This window comes from Sphaerodactylus townsendi, linkage group LG03 (assembly GCF_021028975.2).
Source record: "Sphaerodactylus townsendi isolate TG3544 linkage group LG03, MPM_Stown_v2.3, whole genome shotgun sequence".
Classification (NCBI taxonomy): Eukaryota; Metazoa; Chordata; class Lepidosauria; order Squamata; family Sphaerodactylidae; genus Sphaerodactylus; species Sphaerodactylus townsendi.
This window is the reverse complement of record NC_059427.1, coordinates 16,978,956-16,999,213: the sequence shown is the minus strand read 5'-3', so window position 1 is coordinate 16,999,213 and position 20,258 is coordinate 16,978,956. Positions and strand designations below refer to the sequence as shown.

Below are 20,258 nucleotides of genomic sequence, written 5' to 3'. Positions count from 1 at the left end.
TTTTGCCACGTGATTTTTGCCTTAGTTACGCCCCTCCTCTCAGCAGTAGCGCGCAGAACTTGAAGCAGTCTAGCAGGAGGTACAGCGGCGTGCGTGACAGCCTGCGCCTGCGTGCATTCGTTTCCTCCCAAGGACTGGCGCAGCGGCTGTGTCCTTGCCACAGCCCCACCCAGGAATGCCCCGCCCCGGAATGCCCGGCCACACCCCCGTCGTGCCCCGCCCAGCTCCGCTGGCGCTACGCCACAGTTTGAATCCCACCACCGTGGGAACCTGTTACCCTGTTTCCCCGAATATAAGACATCCCCGGAAAATAAGACATAGAGGTTTTGCTGAAGTGCAAAATATAAGGCATCCCCCGAAAGTAGGCCTTGCAAAGTTTTTGCTTGGAAGCATGCCCGACGAACAGAATACAGAAAAATAAGACATCCCCTGAAAATAAGACATAGCGCATCTTTGGGAGCAAAAATTAATATAAGACACTGTCTTATTTTCGGGGAAACACGGTATTAAAAATTTTGGATCCCACTACGAAGTATAGACCTCGGGCTCTGCGATCCTAGCCCACCACTGTAACCACTGCACCACATGGCAATACTCCTATGCCATTCAGAACTGCCTCACATCTCCACGACAGGCAAAGGTGAAATAGGAGGGACTGTGAGAGTTATTCATGCCTTGTACTTTTTTCCTAAGAGACTGAAAGGGGGAAAAAAATTAAAATGTTTTAGTGAGGTGTACATTCTCCCAACAACTTGTACCTTAGTATGTTTACTGAGAAGTCCTGTTATACTCACAGAGATTTTTTTCTCAAGCAAAGTGTGCCTAGCCTAGGACTGTTCTTTGACAGCCCAGTCCTGAGTGTGTCTACTTGGAAGTATTGCAGTTGTGCAACCCGTTCGATCCTATGCACGTTTATTCGGGGGGGAAGTCACATTTAGGCCCCTTCCTCACATGCAGGATAATGCATTTGCAATCCATTTTCAATGCATCTTGCAGCTGGATTTTACTGTGCGGAATAGCAAAATCCACTTGCAAACAGTTGTGAAAGTGGATTGAAGGTGGATTATTCTGCATGTGTGGAAGGGGCCTTAGATTAGTGTGGGGGGGGTAACTCTTGGGAGGGGTGGAGGCAGGGTTGCCAGCTGACCCAATGATAGCGGAGCCAAAGGCGAATTTATCCCACTTCTGGATTTTGAATTGAAGATTCAACTATGTTTTATTGCTATGTTAGTTAGATAGAAGCCGACTGTATTAGGTAGGAAAGCAGGATTTATAAGTTTCTCTGTATTTTTGACTGCATGGAACTTCCTTGGCTCAAGGCAGGGACACATCCCGGCTCCACCTGAGCCCACCCTTTTCACGTGTAAAGGGTCCTGATGGGTGCGAACAAAAGGAGAAGAAGCGCCTCGCCCTGCCTAATCCCATCAGTAGGCAGATAAGGGGCCAGCGTCATCAAGCTCGTCATCAAGCTCCATTTCCTGACCCCAAACACCTGAAGGACCCTTTGTGATTCTCCCGCCAGGGCATACGTCATCGCCTTTCTGTCCCTAATATTCTACCGGCACAGAAATCCAAGAAGGGGACAGCACCCATCAGAATCTCTGATTGGATTCCTGCATGTTGCAAAATGCATGATTGGTTGTTTTAGATTTTTTGTTAATGTGGCTAGCTGGTGAAGGTGGGCTGTCTTGGGTTCTCCCGGGCTCCCGACGGGAGGAAGTGTATTTAAGATGTTGTAAGACTGCTAGGCAGTGCAGTGGCTGGGTGGAACTGAGGTGCTGACACTTAGGTTAGCATCTCAATAAACCTTCTTTGTTTATTATACTCGCCGTGTCGGGTCTTGCTTGGGTTCCTGGGCGCTGCCGAGAGCTGGGCACTTCGGAGTTAGTAAAAGTTACCAAGGGCAGCGTGGTAACACCATGGCCCTGGATTACGCCCAGGTGGTTTAGAGCTGGAAGGAGAGGAGGAGGAGTTCAACCTCATCTCCTGCCAATGTCTGCAACTTCAATCTTCTGTTAAAGAAAGCCGGCTGGAAAAGGGGGAAAAAAAAGATTTGCCAACCCAAGCAGGCAGGCAGAGCCTTTTTCATTTCAGCCAATCAGAACACAAGAGAACAAAAATATTACCCAGTTTCCTGTTCCAGGCTGCGTAGGAAAGCGAAACTTTAACTTCTCGGGGGGAGGGGGGGGGGCTTGCTGGGCAGCCTTGGCCAGCGGCTCTGCAAAAGGCGAAGATCCTTGTTCTGCCTGGAGCACTGCAGAAAGTCCGGTGTCTCCAAACAGGGGCTGCGCTCAGGTTTGGCCAGCTTGTGCTGCTCGGAAGATGGGAGAGCCGGAGGAAAACCTGGTCGGCCTCCCACGGGGGATGGAAAGTCCTCCGAAGAGGAGGAGCAGCAGCAGCTGTAGCCGCGGGGCGACTACTGGAAGGAAGGGGGCACAGCTGGTGAGATGGCTGAGTCTTCCGGACTTGGTTCCTGGATCCAGGGCGGAGAGGATGTGTGAGGAACACCAAGAGCCTCTAAAAGTCTTCTGTAAGGAGGATCGCGCCTTCCTCTGCTTGGTCTGTGACAAATCCAGACAGCACAGGGCTCACACGGTTCTTCCTCTGGAGGAGGCAGCCCGGGAATATAAGGTAAGAAGAAACGAAGAAACATAGGGCCGGAAGGGATCCCAAGGGTCATCTAGTCCAACCCCCTGAGCAATTCACAGCTTCCCCCACCCTCCCCTCCCCAGTGATCCTATGCCCTTAGGAATGCGAAATGCTTTCAGGATCCCTGGGCAGTCTGGCCTGGAAGAAAATGCTTTCATTATCCTGAACATAAGAACATAAGAACAAGCCAGCTGGATCAGACCAGAGTCCATCTAGTCCAGCTCTTTCTCATAGTGGCCCACCAGTGCCTGGGAGTTCCTTCATGGGGATGTAGAAGCAATGGCCAGCTACCTTGGCTGTGCTCCACGGCACCTGGACTGTTAAGGCATTTGCAATGAAAGAGCCAGCATGGTGAGGTGGTTAAGAATGGTGGACTCTAATCTGGAGAACCAGGTTTGATTCCCCACGCCTCATGTGCAGTGGACTGTAATCTGGTAAACTGAATTTGTTCCCCCTCTCCTGCACATGAAGCCTATTGGGGTGACCTTGGGCTATCAGGATAAAGATGACAGGGCATTTGTGAATTAATCTGCCATTCCCTGGACCATCTTTGTTCTAGAATGCTCCTCTTGGGTCCAGGTGCCTGCCTAGTTCTGTTCCCAAGCATTTGGACCCATTCTAAAACAAAGATGGTCTAGGAAATGGTGAATGAATTCACAAATGTCCTGTCATCTTTATCCTGAACAGAGTATAGTCACAGTTTTCTCAGTGTCTATTATAAGGAGGAGAGGGGAAAGCCATTCGTAAGCCACTTTGAGATTCCTTACAGTAGAGAAAGGCAGGGTATACATCCAAACTCTTCTCTTCATCTTCTTCACTGGCCCATTCATTCCTGATGTCAAAATTGCTGTCAGAGATGCTTCCATTGGCAAATGCGTGAAAACAATTGTGAGAATGTCAAAGGGGACAAATCCCCCACTCAGCATGAACCTCACAGGTTTTCTAGTCTAAACCTAGCTTACCTTGCAGGGTTATATGAAGGAAGAATCATAGCTGGATTCAACTGGTTGTGGTGGATTTGGCTTTGCTGTTTAAAAATTTATTCAGGTAGCTTATTGTAGGATCAAACGTCATGTCACACAGGAGGCTTGTGAGTGGATCTATTTACTGTTTTTTTCTGAATTTAATTTACTTCCAGCAGCAGTTGTAGATAGTTCCAAGTTGATCACCTTTGCCCTGCTCTGTTTACCTGGCCCCTGTTGCTCTGCCCCAGCCTTCTGTTTGTCCCATGAGGGGGATTCCGTATCTCTCTTCTCCTAGTGTGAGTGTATGTGTTTGATTAAGATTGAATAAATGTCACAAGAAGTAAAGGCTCAAACTCCATCCTCTTCTTTGGCATGCTTCTGTGTTCAAAACTGTTGTCTGCTGATGGTGCTTTAAAATTAAAAATAAATTGGGGAAGCCAGTGTGGTGTAGTGGTTAAGAGCGGCGGACTCTAATCTGGAGAACCGAGTTTGATTCCCCACTCCTCCACCTGCTGGGTGACCTTGGACCAGTCACAGTTCTCTCCAAACTCTCTCAACCCCACCTACATCACAAAGTGTCTGTTGTGGGGAGAAGAGAGGGAGTTTGTAAGCCACTTTGAGACTCCTTAAAGGAGAGAAAGGAGGGCTATAAAGCCAAACTTCTGTTCTTCTGCTCCCATATAATTGAGCACTTGCTATAGGTACTGTTCTGTAGAAATTAAGTTTTGTGTACTTTGGCATTTTCTACCCTACAAGGAACAGGATTGTTGGGGTCCGCTGGGGTGGTATGAGTAATGACTATATCTCAAAGCTCCTGTGCCAGACGGTATGGCCCCCTTGATTAGCCCGTTCGCCTGGGTGGAAGTTGCTCTTGATGACTGTAAAAAATTTTGTTCTTTTTGCTCAGAATGAAATTTATGTGCAGCTACAGGATCTGAAAACAGAAAAACAGACTGCCCAAAATGATAAAGTGACCCTGCAGAACGGTACTGCAAAATATTTGGTATGTATGTCCTGCACCCACCTGGCAAGTTACAAGTCCCAAATTATCCCAGGATATGTGGGGAAAGAACCTTACCTTTTTACAAATGGGTGACATGTGTGACCCATTGAAACAATAATAACTGGGGCAAGGGAGAGGACTTAAGACAGGAAGTGCCATCAAGTCGCAGCTGCTGTTTGGTGATCCTGTGGGTTTTTCAACTTAAGAGGTGTGTGCCTCTGCATGCAGCCCCAGGATTTCCTTGGTGCTCTCCCATCCAGGTAGCAACCAGGGCTGACCCAGCTTAGCTTCTGAGATCTGACAAGATTGGAATAGCATGGGACATTGTCAAAAGGACATAAATGTAGCAGTGCAATGATAAGTCAAGTACCCTTCAAAAAAACCCCCCAAACCTCCTCCCTCTAGAGCAGTGGTTCTCAATCTTCCTAATGCTGTGACCCTTTAATACAGTTCCTCCTGTTGTGGTGACCTCCAACCGCCTGGAGACCGATAGAGGAGCGGTGTCTCAGTTCCTAACACCATCGGAAATATGTGTTTTCCGATGATCTTAGGTGACCCCTGTGAAAGGGTCGCTCAACCCCCAAAAGGGGTTGTGACCCACAGGTTGAGAATCGCTGCTCTAGGAGGTCAGTGGTATTAGGTGAGACCTTTGGCACTCCAGACAAAGTTTCTGATTGCAGATTCCATCAGCCCCTGCCAGCATTTGTGCCAATTGCTTAGGGGCTGATGGGAGATTGTAGTCCATAAACATCTGAGTGCCAAAGGTTCTCGGCCACCACTAGAAACTTATAGAGAGCATAGGGATTGTTGCTGTGGCAAATAGTGCAGGGAGAAACGAAGCCACAGAAACTTAACATAACATGTGGAAACTCTCTTGCAATTGTGCTGCACTGTCTACCTGCAGAAATAATAAGGAAACCACACTACCAGTAGGTGTCCCTAATGCAAGGAAAGGGGCCTGAATCTTGTTTTATAAAATCTCTCGCCTTGACTTGCTGGGTTTCTTTTCCCCTTGCTCTTGTTCTTTATTTGACTTCCAGGAAGAGATTAAGATTGAAAGGCAGTATCATTGCGTTTTGCGGGAAGGTTCCAGAAAACTCACGCCTCTTTCTCAGGCAGGAAAGCCTTCTTGCTAGCTCAGCTGGAAGCAACCTAGAAGAGGTAGGTGAAGATGGCGCAGAAGGAAAATGATACACCAACTCTCTTACATTTCCTCTCTATCTTGATGACCTTTATTGGAGATTTAGAGAGGGATTGTCATGCCACCTGCCAGTGAATTTCTGCAGGTGAGGATTTCCAGTTGATGTCATCTTCTAAGTTTTTCTTCTTCAGCAACTGCTTTTTTAATTTGTGGTTGTTACATAGCGCCCAACAACATTTGTCATTTTGTGGGAAGTAGATTTTGTCTTTTGTGGCTTTCTACCTCCATATGATTATTGACAAATACCACAAATGCCTTGTCATCAGCTACTATTTTAAATATACCAGTTCTTGGTATCACCTATTACTAAAAGTGCTTCTTTTACCTATTATACTCGAATACCACTGTCCCTTTCCAAATCTCCAACAATTGCACAATATACAGTGCACAATCGTACCCTGTATAATATTTTACAGTCTTTGCAGCTTCTTCATTCAAGTTCTCATGTAGCAGTTTTTCTAATAAATATCTCCGATAGTGGCGGATTATAGCATTTGTGGTCTGTGAATTCTCCTTTTCTTGGAGTGTCAGTTCCTGCTAGAGTTGCCAACCTTCAGGTAGAGCCTCCGAAGATCCTTCCTGGAATTACAGCTGAAGTTTCCATGCAGCAGAGATTGATTCTCCTGAAAGAATGCTCATCCACGCTTCTTTGGTTCTCAATACATGTTTCTTAATTTTTTCATAAATTTAACAAAAGAAAAAAAAAATACATATATGTATTATTGACTGAAATGGATCTGAATAGTAGTAATATTCTGTAACTTTATTTATTTATTTATTTGACTTTGACATATCCTCCTTATTCCCAATCAATTTGGGAGGCTCAGGGTGGCTTCCAACAATAAAGCAATGTACAATTTTACATATATTAATATATTAAAAAGAATCCTGGTATAGAAACTAAAATTGAAACTATATGAGTTGTCTGAGCAAACAAGGAGAATGATAAAGAAAGGACAACATAATCAAAAAATGAGAATGAAGACAAATTCAAATTCAAGTTGCTTTAAAGTTTGCCAATAATTTCTCCTCAAGCTCCTTAGACATTTGATTAAATCGTATATAATTTTAGAGTTAACTGTTACACTAGGATACATATCAACTAAGAGGAACAGTAGTATGACCAGGTATTCCTTTACTATTATTTGTAAAGCTTCCCAGCATTAAAACTCCTATCATTTTAACTTAGCTTGGTCCAGTCTCTTTAACAACAATATTAAAAATAAAAAACAACAATACACTTTGATTCTTGCTTTCAGGAATAATGAGCAAAGAATATAACTTCTAGTTTCTCTTAAGAGATGCTCCATTTGGTCTTCTGTTATTCACCGTTTGTGAGGTTTGTCTCTCTTCCCAAACTCTCTCCCTTCTCAGGATATCCCTACAAATCTCCAACAGTTTTCTCAGCCCAGAATTGGTAACCCCTTTCCAGCAAGCAAGGAATGCTTGACAGTTGCTGGAAAAGTGGGGGTAGAGAGGAAACTCTGTCTGTTCAAACCCTGCCTTGAACACTGCACAAAATCCCTTGTTCAAATCCTGCCTTGAACACTGCAACAAAAGGTAGAGATTGGAGGGTGAGGATATCCAAATTGTCCCCCCACTCCACTGCGCATTTATCATAGAGTTCCCCTGCAGGTTCTTTCTGATAGGCACTCAACCACGAAATGTTTGCTTTCAATTCCGGCAATGAAAGGTGGCATTCCACAGTCAAAAGTAAAAGAGAGGAGAAAACTGCCGTCCCTTTCCTTTCTTCAAAATGTCTTGGGAGAGGGCCTGTTAATCATCATCTTAGGTGAAGCTGTGCCAGGTGCAGAGACACTTTTCTGGAAAAGTACGAACCCCTGAATTGTTTCTGTGAAGAAATATATCATCCATAAATCTTGTTGCACTATTTGCTGTCACGCTCATAATGTAATAATACAAAGCTTTTCTCCCTTTATCTCTCTAGGATGTCAACAGATCTTTAACCAGTAGGTGCTTTCTTGTTCTTTCATTGATTGCAAAGTGTGCACTATGCAAAATAATAAGAATTTAAATACAAAGCCAAACCCACTCCAACCAAACACAAAAATCTTTTGGACTAATAAAAGGAAACACTTCTTCACGCAACGTGATTTGGTGTTTGGAATATGCTGCCACAGGAGGTGGTGATGGCCACTAACCTGGATAGCTTTAAAAAGGGCTTGGACAGATTTATGGAGAAGTCAATCTATGGCTACCAATCTTGATCCTCCTTGATCTCAGATTGCAAATGCCTTAGCAGACCAGGTGCTCAGGAGCAGCAGCAGCAGCAGAAGGCCATTGCTTTCACATCCTGCATGTGAGCTCCCAAAGGCACCTGGTGGGCCACTGCGAGTAGCAGAATGCTGGACTAGATGGACTCTGGTCTGATCCAGCAGGCTAGTTCTTATGTTCTTATGTTCTTTCCCTTCTGCTTCCTTAGCCACAGATAACAAATCCACTGAATGCTGATAAGTTATCTTGGATAAGTTACCTTCAGAAGAGGAAGGCCCGTTCCGCACACGCAAAATAATGCATTTTCAAACCACTTTCACAACTGTTTGCAAGTGGATTTTGCCATTCCGCACAGCTTCAAAGAGCATTGAAAGCAGTTTGAAAGTGCATTATTCTGCATGTGCGGAATGAGCCGAAGAGGGGGAGCAGCTTGGAAGAATCCAAGGCACTGGTTTGGCAGAATTCTGCCGCTAGAAAAAAGTGCTGATCACTGAAAGAGATTAATCCCCAGTGCTCTCTTTAAGGCTTGGTTCGGATATCCAGCGCCATGGCGACATCTTTCACTTGGCAGACACTGAATTCAAACTTTGAGAGTGCATGCACTCATCACTGTTCAAGGGATTTCATGTGTGAGCAGAGTTGACTGCAGTGCATCAGAGGTTCTCACAATTCAACTGAGATGCTTACTATTCTCATAAAGGCTAGAGGGTCATAGGTTCCTGAGAGCCTACGTGCATAGTGGTTAGAGCATCAGATTGAGATTTGGAAGACTTTGGTTTGAGTTCCTCCTCCGCCAGGGGACTTAACTTTTGGGCCAGTCACAGACTGTCAACCTAACCTATCGTGGTTCTCGTGAGGTTAAAATGGAGGAAAGGAAAACAGTGTAAGTCACATTGGGTCCCCATTAAACATAAGAACATAAGAACAAGCCAGCTGGATCAGACCAGAGTCCATCTAGTCCAGCTCTGTGCTACTCACAGTGGCCCACCAGGTGCCTTTGGGAGCTCACATGCAGGATGTGAAAGCAATGGCCTTCTGCGGCTGTTGCTCCCGAGCACCTGGTCTGTTAAGGCATTTGCAATCTCAGATCAAAGAGGATCAAGATTGGTAGCCATAGATCGACTTCTCCTCCATAAATCTGTCCAAGCCCCTTTTAAAGCTATCCAGGTTAGTGGCCATCACCACCTCCTGTGGCAGCATATTCCAAACACCAATCACATGTTGCGTGAAGAAGTGTTTCCTTTTATTAGTCCTAATTCTTCCCCCAGCATTTTCAATGAATGCCCCCTGGTTCTAGTATTGTGAGAAAGAGAGAAAAATTTCTCTCTGTCAACATTTTCTAGCCCATGCATAATTTTATAGACTTCAATCATATCCCCCCTCAGCCATCTCCTCTCCAAATTAAAGAGTCCCAAACGCTGCAGCCTGTCCTCATAGGGAAGGTGCTCCAGTCCCTCAATCATCCTTGTTTCCCTTCTCTGCACTTTTTTTGGGGTTAAATGGGGTTAAATGAAGTAAATTAAATAAGCAGATTTCTGCTGAACTGCCTCGATGTGCATTTACACTACCCAGCATACAGAGGACATCATTTGGTGATGCTGGCTGTGTGTCCTTCCACAGACCAATTCTACTTCTCGCCATGTCGAAGGTACTGATGCTTGAATGTTTGAAATTTCACCAAAGTTAGTGGTGCAGCAAAATGTCCAGGTAGATACTGTTTGCCATAAGAATTACCTGCATTTCCCTTATGCTTCTTGGGTGTCAAGGCCCTATATTTTTTGGATATTGGAGACTGAGCAAATGCTGTTCAGCACTGATTGACCTGAAGGGTTTGTTCTCACCTAGGTGTGAAAAAAGAAAGTGTTGTGAGCCTTTAAAAAAGTTTCCTTCTCTGGGGAAGCTCAATGCTATCGCTCAGAAGAATGTGGCTCTAATGGAAACTATCCAGAAATTCAAAGGTATGGAATAAGTCTAGTAAAGCACATTTCTGTGACTACAGGAGAAGGTATGTTCCTGTCAGGTAAGTACTCAATGGAAAGTCAAAGTAAGTATAAAACTCCCAGCTCTCAGTTGGGGCCAAGGGGTGGGTGAGAGAAAGGAGGTAATTTCCAGCCTGTCTGGGCTCTACACAGGTTGAGAATTGTTGAAAACATGTAGAGGACTCTCCATTGCCACGCTGCATTCCTGTAACCTGTATGTTCACTGTAGCACTCAAAGGGGAACCATTGCTGTGTGGAAGTAGCCATAATGTGCAAAAATGACACAATATCATCACTCTTTTTTATTTGTTTGTTTGTTTGTTTATTGTTTAAACTTTTATACCGCCCCATCCCCAAAGGGCTCTGGGCGGTGTACAACATAAAATATAAATATAAATTATTAAAACCTTAAAAACAGCGATAACAATAATAATAGTGAAAATAGAGGCGTCCGACCTCTTTTTCAGAAACACTGGCCCTGGAACTGAAGAGAGAAAAGACACCTTGGCTAAATACTGTACGGGATGAAAAAGCAGACCAGCTACAAACTCTTTGGCCTGTGATGTGTACAGATGTGCAAAGAGCCAGCAGAAAAGGTGCGGATGATTTTGTGTGGGAAGTATATAAAGGTGGAAGCCCGTGGAACCTTAAACAGGCAGACTATATGGTGTTTGATATTGCTGAATCAGCTTAGAGCAGTGGTGGCGAACCTTTGGCACTCCAGATGTTATGGACTACAATTCCCATCAGCCCCTTCCAGCACGGCCAATTGGCCATCCTGGAAGGGGCTGATGGGAATTGTAGTCCATAACATCTGGAGTGCCAAAGGTTCGCCACCACGGGCTTAGAGCATGTTTGTCTGGCCACTGCTTGACGACTGCCAGTGAGGGGGAGCTCACCATCTCCCTAGGTGGCTGATTCCATTGTTGCATGACTCTTGCTGTAAAAAAACATTCTAGTATCCAGTTAGAACCTTTCTGCCCGTACTTAAAAGCCATTGTAGGGAGTCCAATCCTCTGTAGCCAACAGCCCCCTGCCCTCCTCTAAGTGGCTGCTCTTCAAATACTTTTAAAAAGCAGTCATGTTCCCCTCAAGCTTCGCTTCTCCAGACTAAACATCCCCAAGTTCCTTACAGGGTTTGGTCTTCAGGCCTCTGATCATTCTCATTGCTCTCCTCTGTTGCTTTATCTGTCTATCAGTTGTTACAATTCAAAAATGAAGCTGCATTCCTTATGCCAGTGGTGGCGAACCTATGGCACTCTTGGCCATGCTGGCAGGGGCTGATGGGAAGTGTAGTCCGTGAACATCTGGAGTGCCATAGGTTCGCCACCACTGCCTTGTACTGTTTTGGACCCCCTCATGCTGAGATTGATTTAAGGATGTAGAAGACTTTTTCTGTGGCCTTATGAAGCTTCTGGTTGGTTGGAGGTAGGAGAACTGGGCCAATAACCTAGCCCAGCAAGATAAGTTTCTGAGAAAGAAACGAGACATTAAATGTAGATTTTGCAAGGACCGAGTGTCATGCTCTAATTCTGTTTGTTTTTTTGCCCAGTTAATGTGACTCTGGATCCATGGACTGCCAACCCCAAGCTCATCATCTCCTTGGATCAGAAGACAGTGAGGCACGGAAAAGAATTGCAGGCCCTGCCCGACAACCCGGAGAGATTTGACTCTGAGCCTTTTGTGCTGGGCTGCGAGGGATTCTGCTCAGGGAAGCACTGCTGGGTAGTCAACGTGGAGGCGGGACAGAACTGGGCGGTTGGGGTTGCCAGAGAGTCAGTGAAGAGAAAAGGCAACCTCAGCCTAAGCCCTGAGCAAGGCATCTGGGCTGTGGAGCAGTGCTGGGGTCAGCTCCAAGCTCTGACTTCCCACTGGACTCCCCTGTACCTGTGCAGAAAACTCAGGATGGTCCGGGTGTCTCTCGACTACGAGAGAGGTCAAGTGGCATTTTCTGATGCTGAACTGGACTTCCCCATCTTCGCTTTCCCACCTGACTTCTTCAGGAAGGAGAAAATCTACCCTTGGCTCTGGGTGGGGCCAGGATCTCAGCTTTGCTTGTGATTCAAAAGGTTGCTTCTTCCTGATGGGTGTGTGTGTGTGCGCTCCTCCGTTTTTCATTGCTTTGATAGGGGAACACAATTTTTTCCTCTCAGCCAAAATACCTAGAGGTCTGATTTGTGCATGCCAGCAAGGTGACCGACTACTCAAAACCAGACTTTGTGGAAGTAGCTCTGTGAGATGAACACATTTATCCTTAAAAGATGGAACTAATTTTCCTGCAACCACCTTCTCTGTTTTCATTTCTCGCTATTTTCAGTAACATATTGGAAATCACAGAAATTGCAGGCCAAGTCATCTCCTTCAACCAGCTTCTGCCATAACCGCTTTTTGACCTGCAAAGGCTCCCAAAAAACAACACACAAGTGTTTGTTTATAAACCAAAGAGTAATAAAGTTGTCCTTTGACATTCAGTGGTTCCTATGGCTGTATTTCCACCAGGGTGCTGAATAAAACCCAGTCACAATATGGCAGCTGCTACAGAGTTTTGCATTTTATGTTATTTTACACACGTTTTTAACCTGGGCTAGAGCAATAAATAAGAAAGACCCAGGGACTTGGCAGATAGGTCTCCAATAGTCCAAGTCTTTGCACATTGTGATCCAAGATTCCCAACTTTGCTTGACATCAATGACAGCTCAGTCTTTGTGCAACGAAACCGAATCATGCAAATGTTTTAGATAGAACACACCCATCGGTCTATAAAGTTCTTCAGTCCATGGGACTGTACATCCCTCACCATAAAATGTTGCCTTGTCATCACATGTAGTCTAGGGGTCTTATCTCCCCACATCCAGCACACAGTGGTTGTGTTTTTGTTAGGTCCCTGGAGCTTGGTCCAATAATCAGACTCTGGTGTATGGATCAGTAGCCTTTATTATGGAAACACAAGCCTGGAATACTGGGTCAACGCCAGTTCTGAAGAACATGGCTTCTGGTTACACCTATATCCCCACTGTATCCCCCCTCCGATATTCTCAGAGCAGAACATTTGGTAGTTGTTGAATCAGCTTGTTCCCTGCTCCAAGGTTATTCTATCAGCAGCAGGTCACAATGCAAAGCTGGCTGGCTGCTGGCCCAGGGGTCAGATAATAACTCTTTCCCATGGCACCAATGTGTCAGGGGAGGCCTAGTTGTCTAAGTTACAAAGCGGCCATAAATTCTGGCCAAGACAAGATACAGCAATGTTTACATACACAGGAAGCATAGAGGTTCAAAGCGTATAAGGGACGACCCTGACAGTTATTCTAAAGCCATATTTAGCCTTTCCCACTAGCTGCTACTGTATTTGCATCTTCTCTTTTCAGGCAATAGATCAATAAACAATATATTGGTCTATCGATAGATTGACATATCAACATTAAAAAGGCAAAAAGTCTTGAATACATCTGTACACTTTACCTGAACACTGATTGCCTTATGGTGGAAAGTGAGGGGGGAGTAATGGCGATGTGCAAACTGCAAAATCACAAAAAGACAAGGTGAACTGTCGTTTGCTAAGCTCCATAGGTTCACAATTGTCCACCTCCCGATGTGCTGTAAACCCAAGCATCAAGACCAACGTGTTTTTCCTTGTATGGTCTGGAATTACTGATTATTTGGGTATAAAACTACGAGGTTGGTGACATCCCAGTTTGTTGATCAAATGCAGGGACAAATAGGGTGTTTGGACTGATTATAGTTACATTTTTTTAGTACTGGTGTTGATTTATCGATCTATCAATATAGTTTACTTTTTTAAAATCTAAAGATATGCAGGAGTGGGGTGGTCACAGGCAATAGAAGTGATACGGCAGGACCAAAAGCGGGAAGTAGTCGGCAACAGGGAGATGGGCGAGGGAGAAGTGTGCAAAACAGCGTGAGGGAGCTGGGGTAAGACTAGGCGGGTGGACTGCTGACAGAGGGAAGAAGACTGGGGCAAAGCTGTCCCACTCTGGCAGCAAAGTAAAATTAAAATAGGGCTAGAGGTGGATTTCCTTGCCTCGGAGAGAGTGGAAAGTGAAAATGAGGCTAGAGGAAATATCCGCACAAAAAAATCTTGCTACGGCAGACATTCTCCACCACTCAGAAAACCTCCTTGTGCATAATTGGCTTTTGATTATTTTTATTTTACTTTCTCTCCAACAGGGATCCAAAGCATTTTAGTGCGTTCTCCTTTTCTCTGTTTTACCCTCACAACAGCCCTGTGCTCTTCCACAGGAGAACTAGCAGCGAAAGGGGAGACGGCAGCAACAGTGAGGAGGCAGGCAAGCAGGGGAAGAAAACACTTGGCTGCAAGTTATTTTAGAGCTGATGGATCCCCCCACTGATGAGATCTGCAAATGCCCTCTGGCTTTTGTGAAAGAAAACAAATCTCCACATTGTGTTTGGATCAGATCTAGCAGAGGGACTTTATTGAAAATACAAGCAGCTGCATAGAGATACCTCATTAGAGATAACATAACTGCATTTATAGCAACTTCTGGTTACATAGAGCAAAAAGAAAAATACATATATTGGCATCAACACTTTTGCAGTTTAACAGTCACAATTTTCGGAACATCTAGACTATCCTCCCTCCTTTCTTATTCCTCTCATCTCCTCCTGCTCATAGATTTTTCTGAACCAAAGTTTGGAGCCTTCGTTTCACACATACACCCCATCGCACAACCTTACCTCAAACTTCTACAGTCTCTTAAACTTTCCCCTTCTCATTTTTGCATTTCTTCACATTTTTATCTCCACATACAGATTGTACAGTTCTCTTCTTTGTTCCAGGCTCAGAACTCTTCTTTGCGTTTCTTTAACAATACAGCTTAGAAAACATATTAACAAGGTAATAATGTGCATACATGAATACAAAAAATCAAATAAGTCCTACAAACACAATTAGCAAAATGTAAAAGAGCTTAGATTCCTGCCCTCTAGACAAGACCACAAACTCCACTCGACTGTCTCACTGAATTTTATAATTTTCTATTATTTGGGCTTGATTTTCAATTTATTGTGATTGATCACACACAATATTCTTTTCCTATTAGTGAACACACTGCCCCTTCACTGGCTAGTATATGGCATAGGGCTATTTTGTTTCGTAAAATCATTTGGCATATTTATTTCATTGTTTATTTTGGCCGAGATGCTTTTCAGTAGCATTGGTTACTTATTCTAATGAGGCAGCAATTTTTTAAATTTCAGATAATGCTAAGGGAACTCTATAATTTGGGAACATAATTCCCCAAAGTATTTGGTCTCATAAATTCCTCTATAATTCCAAAACCTTCATTCTAATAACAATTGTGGGATATGCCACACATTAGTTTGGCTGTTAGTTAACAACAACAACAAAAATATACTGTACGTAATATTTTTCTCTCAGAAACAACTGTAATACCAAGGTTTCTTAAAGGCAGATGCAAACAACTACAATTAGACAGAACTGATACAAAATAATGCTGATGCTAATACTTGGCAACAGTTAGTTGCCTTATATTGTGGGCAAAGATTATTCCTTATCAGCACAAATTTTGGGAATTTATAAGCATAAGCATAAGCATTTTATTGTCATTGTGCACGCACAATGAAATTTACAGCAGCATTCCTCGATGCACACAATTTCAGACTCATACATCATCCTCACTTTCCCCTTCCTCCACCCATCCCTACACAGCCCCAAATACATCAATATGAAGCAGCGGAGTTTATCTGCTTCTTCTCTCGTGAACTTCATGAATTAGGGTCAGCCTGACCTGGTTCAAAAGTAACTTTGGACAGAGAGCAATGTAAAAAGCTGGGCATGCCCATTCACAGCTGCTGGCGGCCAGCTGTGGCGCTGCCGCTACACCACATTGCCACCCCCAAAGGGGTTTCCCAGCAATACAAGCGTGACCGCCTCCCCGCTGGTGAAAAGTCTCCACTGGGCTTCAAAGACTTATGCTACCCAAAAAAGGGTAGCACAAGTCTCACTTTTGGCCCAGAGGCATAGTGCTGAAAGACTAGGAGGAAGTAGACTAACGTCAGCTCTTCCCCTGGCCTGACCCCACTATGCCAGCAGCAGGGAAACTGGTGCCATGTTCTAGCATCAGGGTGTGTGTGTGTGTGTGGTGGCTATGCACCATTTCTCAAGCAGATTCACTAACACTTTTGGATGGGGCAGAAAGTCAGCTACATATGCACAATTTATTCTTAGACATGTTACTTGCCTCTTAAGCTCATTGAAAATACTGGATTCAGCTAAAATGTAAGGCAAAGCTATACTTTGAATATTGTTTGGCTCACCCAGACTGAACTGTCTGGCTTTTTCTTTCACGCACACATAAGGAGTTCCCTTCCAGTCAGAAGGAAGATGCTTGTACGCCTGGTTTCCACATAGCCAGCTAGTGCAGTCAAGGCTGATTATAACAGAGGGCTCATCATCTGCTGGGTGTAACAGCCTGCACATTCTCTGCATAATAAGTGGTGTGATTGCTCGGTTGACAGGGGGAGGACTTAATAGAAAGGGATGCTGATCCAAAATAGGGCACAGGTTGAGAAACAGGATGTGGGGAAACCTGGCTAGTGATCCCTACAGCAATGACTGCTTCAGCTGATAAAGGGGGTATTGGGGAAATCTTGAGCATACTAGAACAGCTAGACTCCACACCCACAAGGCACGTGGTTTTGGTATTGTCTAGAACACAAGAGTCGCAAGGGCTAGTGCCAGGGCTAAGATAAAGATGTCACTATTACTCAGGATGTCCTAATATTGACAACGGCATAGAGATAGAAACTAGAAGTCTTGAGCAAAAAAAGATAGTAGAAACTGAGTTAGGTTGGGGTTCTTGTTTTTCCAGTGACCTTGTTCCCCATCATAATGACAAGTCAATATGTTAGTGCCTCCTGGAATCCTCTCTTTCCACATCTCGTCAGGGATTCATAATGCCGGATTTGTAAATCTCTTGAGTTTTGTTTTGTCTCTATATTCCTTTTTTTCTTCACGGGCTACATGACATTCAGATACTGCAACAACTTCCGCTAGTGGCATTCCTTTCCAGTGTATGGGCTCGACTTGTTCCTTGACTTTGGGCAGCAGACCTTTAACAAACTGGTCAGCTATGCATATAGAAGCAGATTCTGCAGAAGCATCCAAGCTAGGATGTCTAGCAAATAGTTGCATTACCTTGTCCTTATAATCAGCTGGAGCTTCGACTTTCATCTGTTTGCAATAGACAATGTTATTCCAGTTAATTTTTTAGGGCACGCCTTCAAGACTGCTTCACTTAACTGAGTGCATGCCTGTGTACGCTGAGGCCTGGTACCAGGATCTTGAGATGGCCCTGGGCTTCTTTTCAACTCACTGCTCATGTTAGAAGATAAAACGGCATGCATAGGTTTACTCAGTTCTGTCCAAGTAGGCTCACAACAGTGCATAAATCTGTTCAATTCTCTTTTAAATGTCTCCGGTTTTTCTCTAATATTAGGAAACATGACCAGTTATGGTGGCGGCTCTGTCTAGTTCCTGGCCAGAGAGTTGTCCTTCAAGTCCTATAAACTTTGGTCCTGGAATAGCGGAAGGCAGACAATCTGATGACACTTTCCATGTCCTGATAGTGTAATTGGTGAAAATTGTACAGACAACAGAGAAGGGCCCCATTCTTCTGTGTTGTGTATGGGGGTTCCACTGGGTGTCAAGTGGGTCACAACAGCCTGGGATGATTACTGAGGCAAAGCTATAGGTGTAGAGAGGAGGGGGGAGTCTACCCTCCCTAACATCTTGAGCTGGATGATTATTATTTGGTGGGAGTATGTTGCTGAAAATATCTATGATGTCTTCTGCTGTCTCATTGTCAGTCTGTGATCCCTTGCCCAACCAGTGATATGAAGGAGCTGTGGGATAGCAATTTTGGTCAACTGCTCCTTTAATTTCTCTTAGGGTCTTCAAGACTCTCCGGCTCGGTAGATCTTCAGGGCCATGGAAAACGGGTCCAAATGGCTCTTTGGGTAGTAAAGGTTGCCGACCCCTGGTATAGCACAATGTACTTGCTGCGTTGCTCACTGCACCAGCTCCTTTCCAAAGCTAGAGAAAGGGGGGGGGGTGTCCTGCTTGGTTTTCCCACAGTTGCTGTGGATTGGTCAATCAGAAGCATTGCCTTAGGGGAGGGAAGAGCCAATCAGAATGCAGCGTGACTGCGTCTGCATTTTAAAAACAAAAAAAGCTGGGCTTGTACAAAAGAAATTGGAATATTTCCTACCGGTCTTAACTCGATTCCTTCACAGAAAAGGGCGGCCATACAAAGGGAAACACTGGGAAAAAATAGACACAGATTTTAAAATAGTGAATGTAACCCGGTATTATTATGCTGTGTGGAATCCCTAATAACATCAGCAACACCATCTTCGGTTTATCCACTTGCACATTATCCATTTTGATAAGTCCCATCATGTATAAACAGTATCCTTCTACTAGCTGACATAAGAAATCACGATATGTAGAAACCAGCAGGTAAACATTTGGACCTTCCTGGACATCCTGTTGCAGTTCAGAAAACTATTTGTTTACACATACACACACACTTACACTCAAATGGAATATATAACATGAAAGTGCTGAATCAGAGCTTATCAAGAAATTAAACAACTTCTGTCATCTAGGCCAGGGGTAGGAAACCTTTAACACTCAAAGAGCCATTTGGACCCGTTTTCCACGGGAAAAGAAAACACCTGGAGCCGCAAATAATTTTTGAAATTTAAAATAAAGATAACACTATATATATTGGGGTTTTTTTAACCTTTTACTCCACTAATTCTGAGAAGCGCATGGATGTGCCCGCCCTGCTGCCTGCAGGGCGGGCAAGGATGGGGCCAGCGGCTTGGCCTTGCCGTCCGCTGGGAAAGCACCCACCCCGCTCGAACGGGGTGGGCGAGAGGGGAAGCCAGCGGCACTGCCCAGCCGGCCACGGGCAATTGGTGCGCCCGCCCTGCTGCCTGCAGAGCAGGCAAGGATGAAGCCGGCGGCTCGGCCTCGCCATCCGCCGGGAAAGCACCCGCCCCACTCCAACAGGGCAGGCGAGAGGGGAAGCCTGCGGCGCGGCCCAGCCGTCCGCGGGCAATTGGTGCGCCCGCCCTGCTGCCTGCAGGGCAGGCAAGGATGAAGCCAGCGGCTCGGCTCGTGGAGCTGCAGTGCAAGGGCAGAAGATCCGCATGCGGCTCTCGAGCCGCAGGTTCCCTACCCCAGATCTAGGCTAACACTATGCTATGGATTTCCTCACTAAATAAAATCCCTAATAATTTAACAGTCCCCATTTTTTAGACAATTTATTGGATTGTTTTTAACATGTTGTATCATACCATAATTCTTTACTGATGTCAGTTAATTCTCTCATACTTCAGACTGATTCTTCCTTAATTTTGTTATTTATTCCATTTTATTGCATCTTTTATTTTCACCACTTGAAAGAGGATAGAACCTCTGACCTCTTTCACCATCCCTTAACTACCCAAATGATTCAAGACTAGAGAGTTACATTTGATCTATGGCACCCAGCCTGTCTTTGCTCTACTCCTTTCTCTCCCCCACTCTGCTCCTGTAATTTTCTGGAACATTATTTTCTTTCTTCCCATTACATCTATTATTAATTCATTTACAGCCATCTGTCTCACACTCATCAGGGTGAATCTGAGGAATGGAGCAGATTGAAGAAATCTGTCTCCCAGCACTGGAATTCTGACACCAAACTGCACCCCAGGTTGCCTTATTTATGAACTTACCCATTGGTTTGAGAGTTCCCTTCTCAGACTGATCAAAACTTGATGTATGGATTCCAATTTTCCATCCAAGAGGATTTGAGCAATTGTAACCTCCTTCTGTGGGTTCTGTGGGGCAGTACTTGGAATGAGTTGCAACAACAATTTTTAAACAACAAAATGGTTTACTTCTCTTTACAAATAACATTAAACATCAACATTTAACATTTACAATTCAAGGTCCTGTTCAGGTTTGCATTTCAAGTCCTTATATTTACAGTCTACTGATATTGCCAAGTCCAATTCTTCTTTGCTGGTGGTTGGTTTTGAAGACTTCAAAGGCTTGGTGAACGGGATTCAAGATGATGAAGGTTCCCAGAAAACTCTCACTATTTACATACACAAAAACCCTTAAACAAGGTGTTAAGGGCTTAATAAAATCAATCAAGGTCCCAGCCTGGTAGCCT

At 44.6% G+C, this 20,258-nt stretch overlaps 2 protein-coding genes across 4 annotated transcripts in view; both read left to right on the top strand.

Moving 5' to 3' along the window:
• The first annotated feature begins 1,676 nt into the window (after positions 1-1,676).
• LOC125430193 (E3 ubiquitin-protein ligase TRIM7-like) overlaps positions 1,677-20,258 on the top strand; it is a 48,554-nt gene continuing 29,972 nt past the window's right edge. For both annotated transcript variants that reach the window (XM_048492022.1, XM_048492021.1), the window contains exons 1-2: positions 1,677-2,631; positions 4,522-4,617. In XM_048492022.1, the coding sequence (XP_048347979.1) occupies positions 2,323-2,631; positions 4,522-4,617 (405 nt within the window). In that variant the 5' untranslated portion in view covers positions 1,677-2,322. The remainder of the gene's footprint in view (positions 2,632-4,521; positions 4,618-20,258) is intronic.
• Positions 5,850-12,570, top strand: LOC125430190 (tripartite motif-containing protein 10-like). 2 transcript variants are annotated; one of them, XM_048492017.1, is made up of 5 exons: positions 5,850-5,903; positions 7,767-7,787; positions 9,897-10,011; positions 10,500-10,628; positions 11,585-12,570. In XM_048492017.1, exons 1-5 carry the CDS (start codon positions 5,877-5,879, stop codon positions 12,091-12,093), a joined length of 801 nt encoding a protein of 266 aa, XP_048347974.1. In that variant the 5' UTR covers positions 5,850-5,876; the 3' UTR covers positions 12,094-12,570. The 2 variants fall into 2 exon arrangements, with proteins under 2 accessions (XP_048347974.1, XP_048347975.1); XM_048492018.1 differs by lacking the exons at positions 5,850-5,903; positions 7,767-7,787 and adding an exon at positions 9,492-9,760 and having other exon boundaries at positions 9,899-10,011.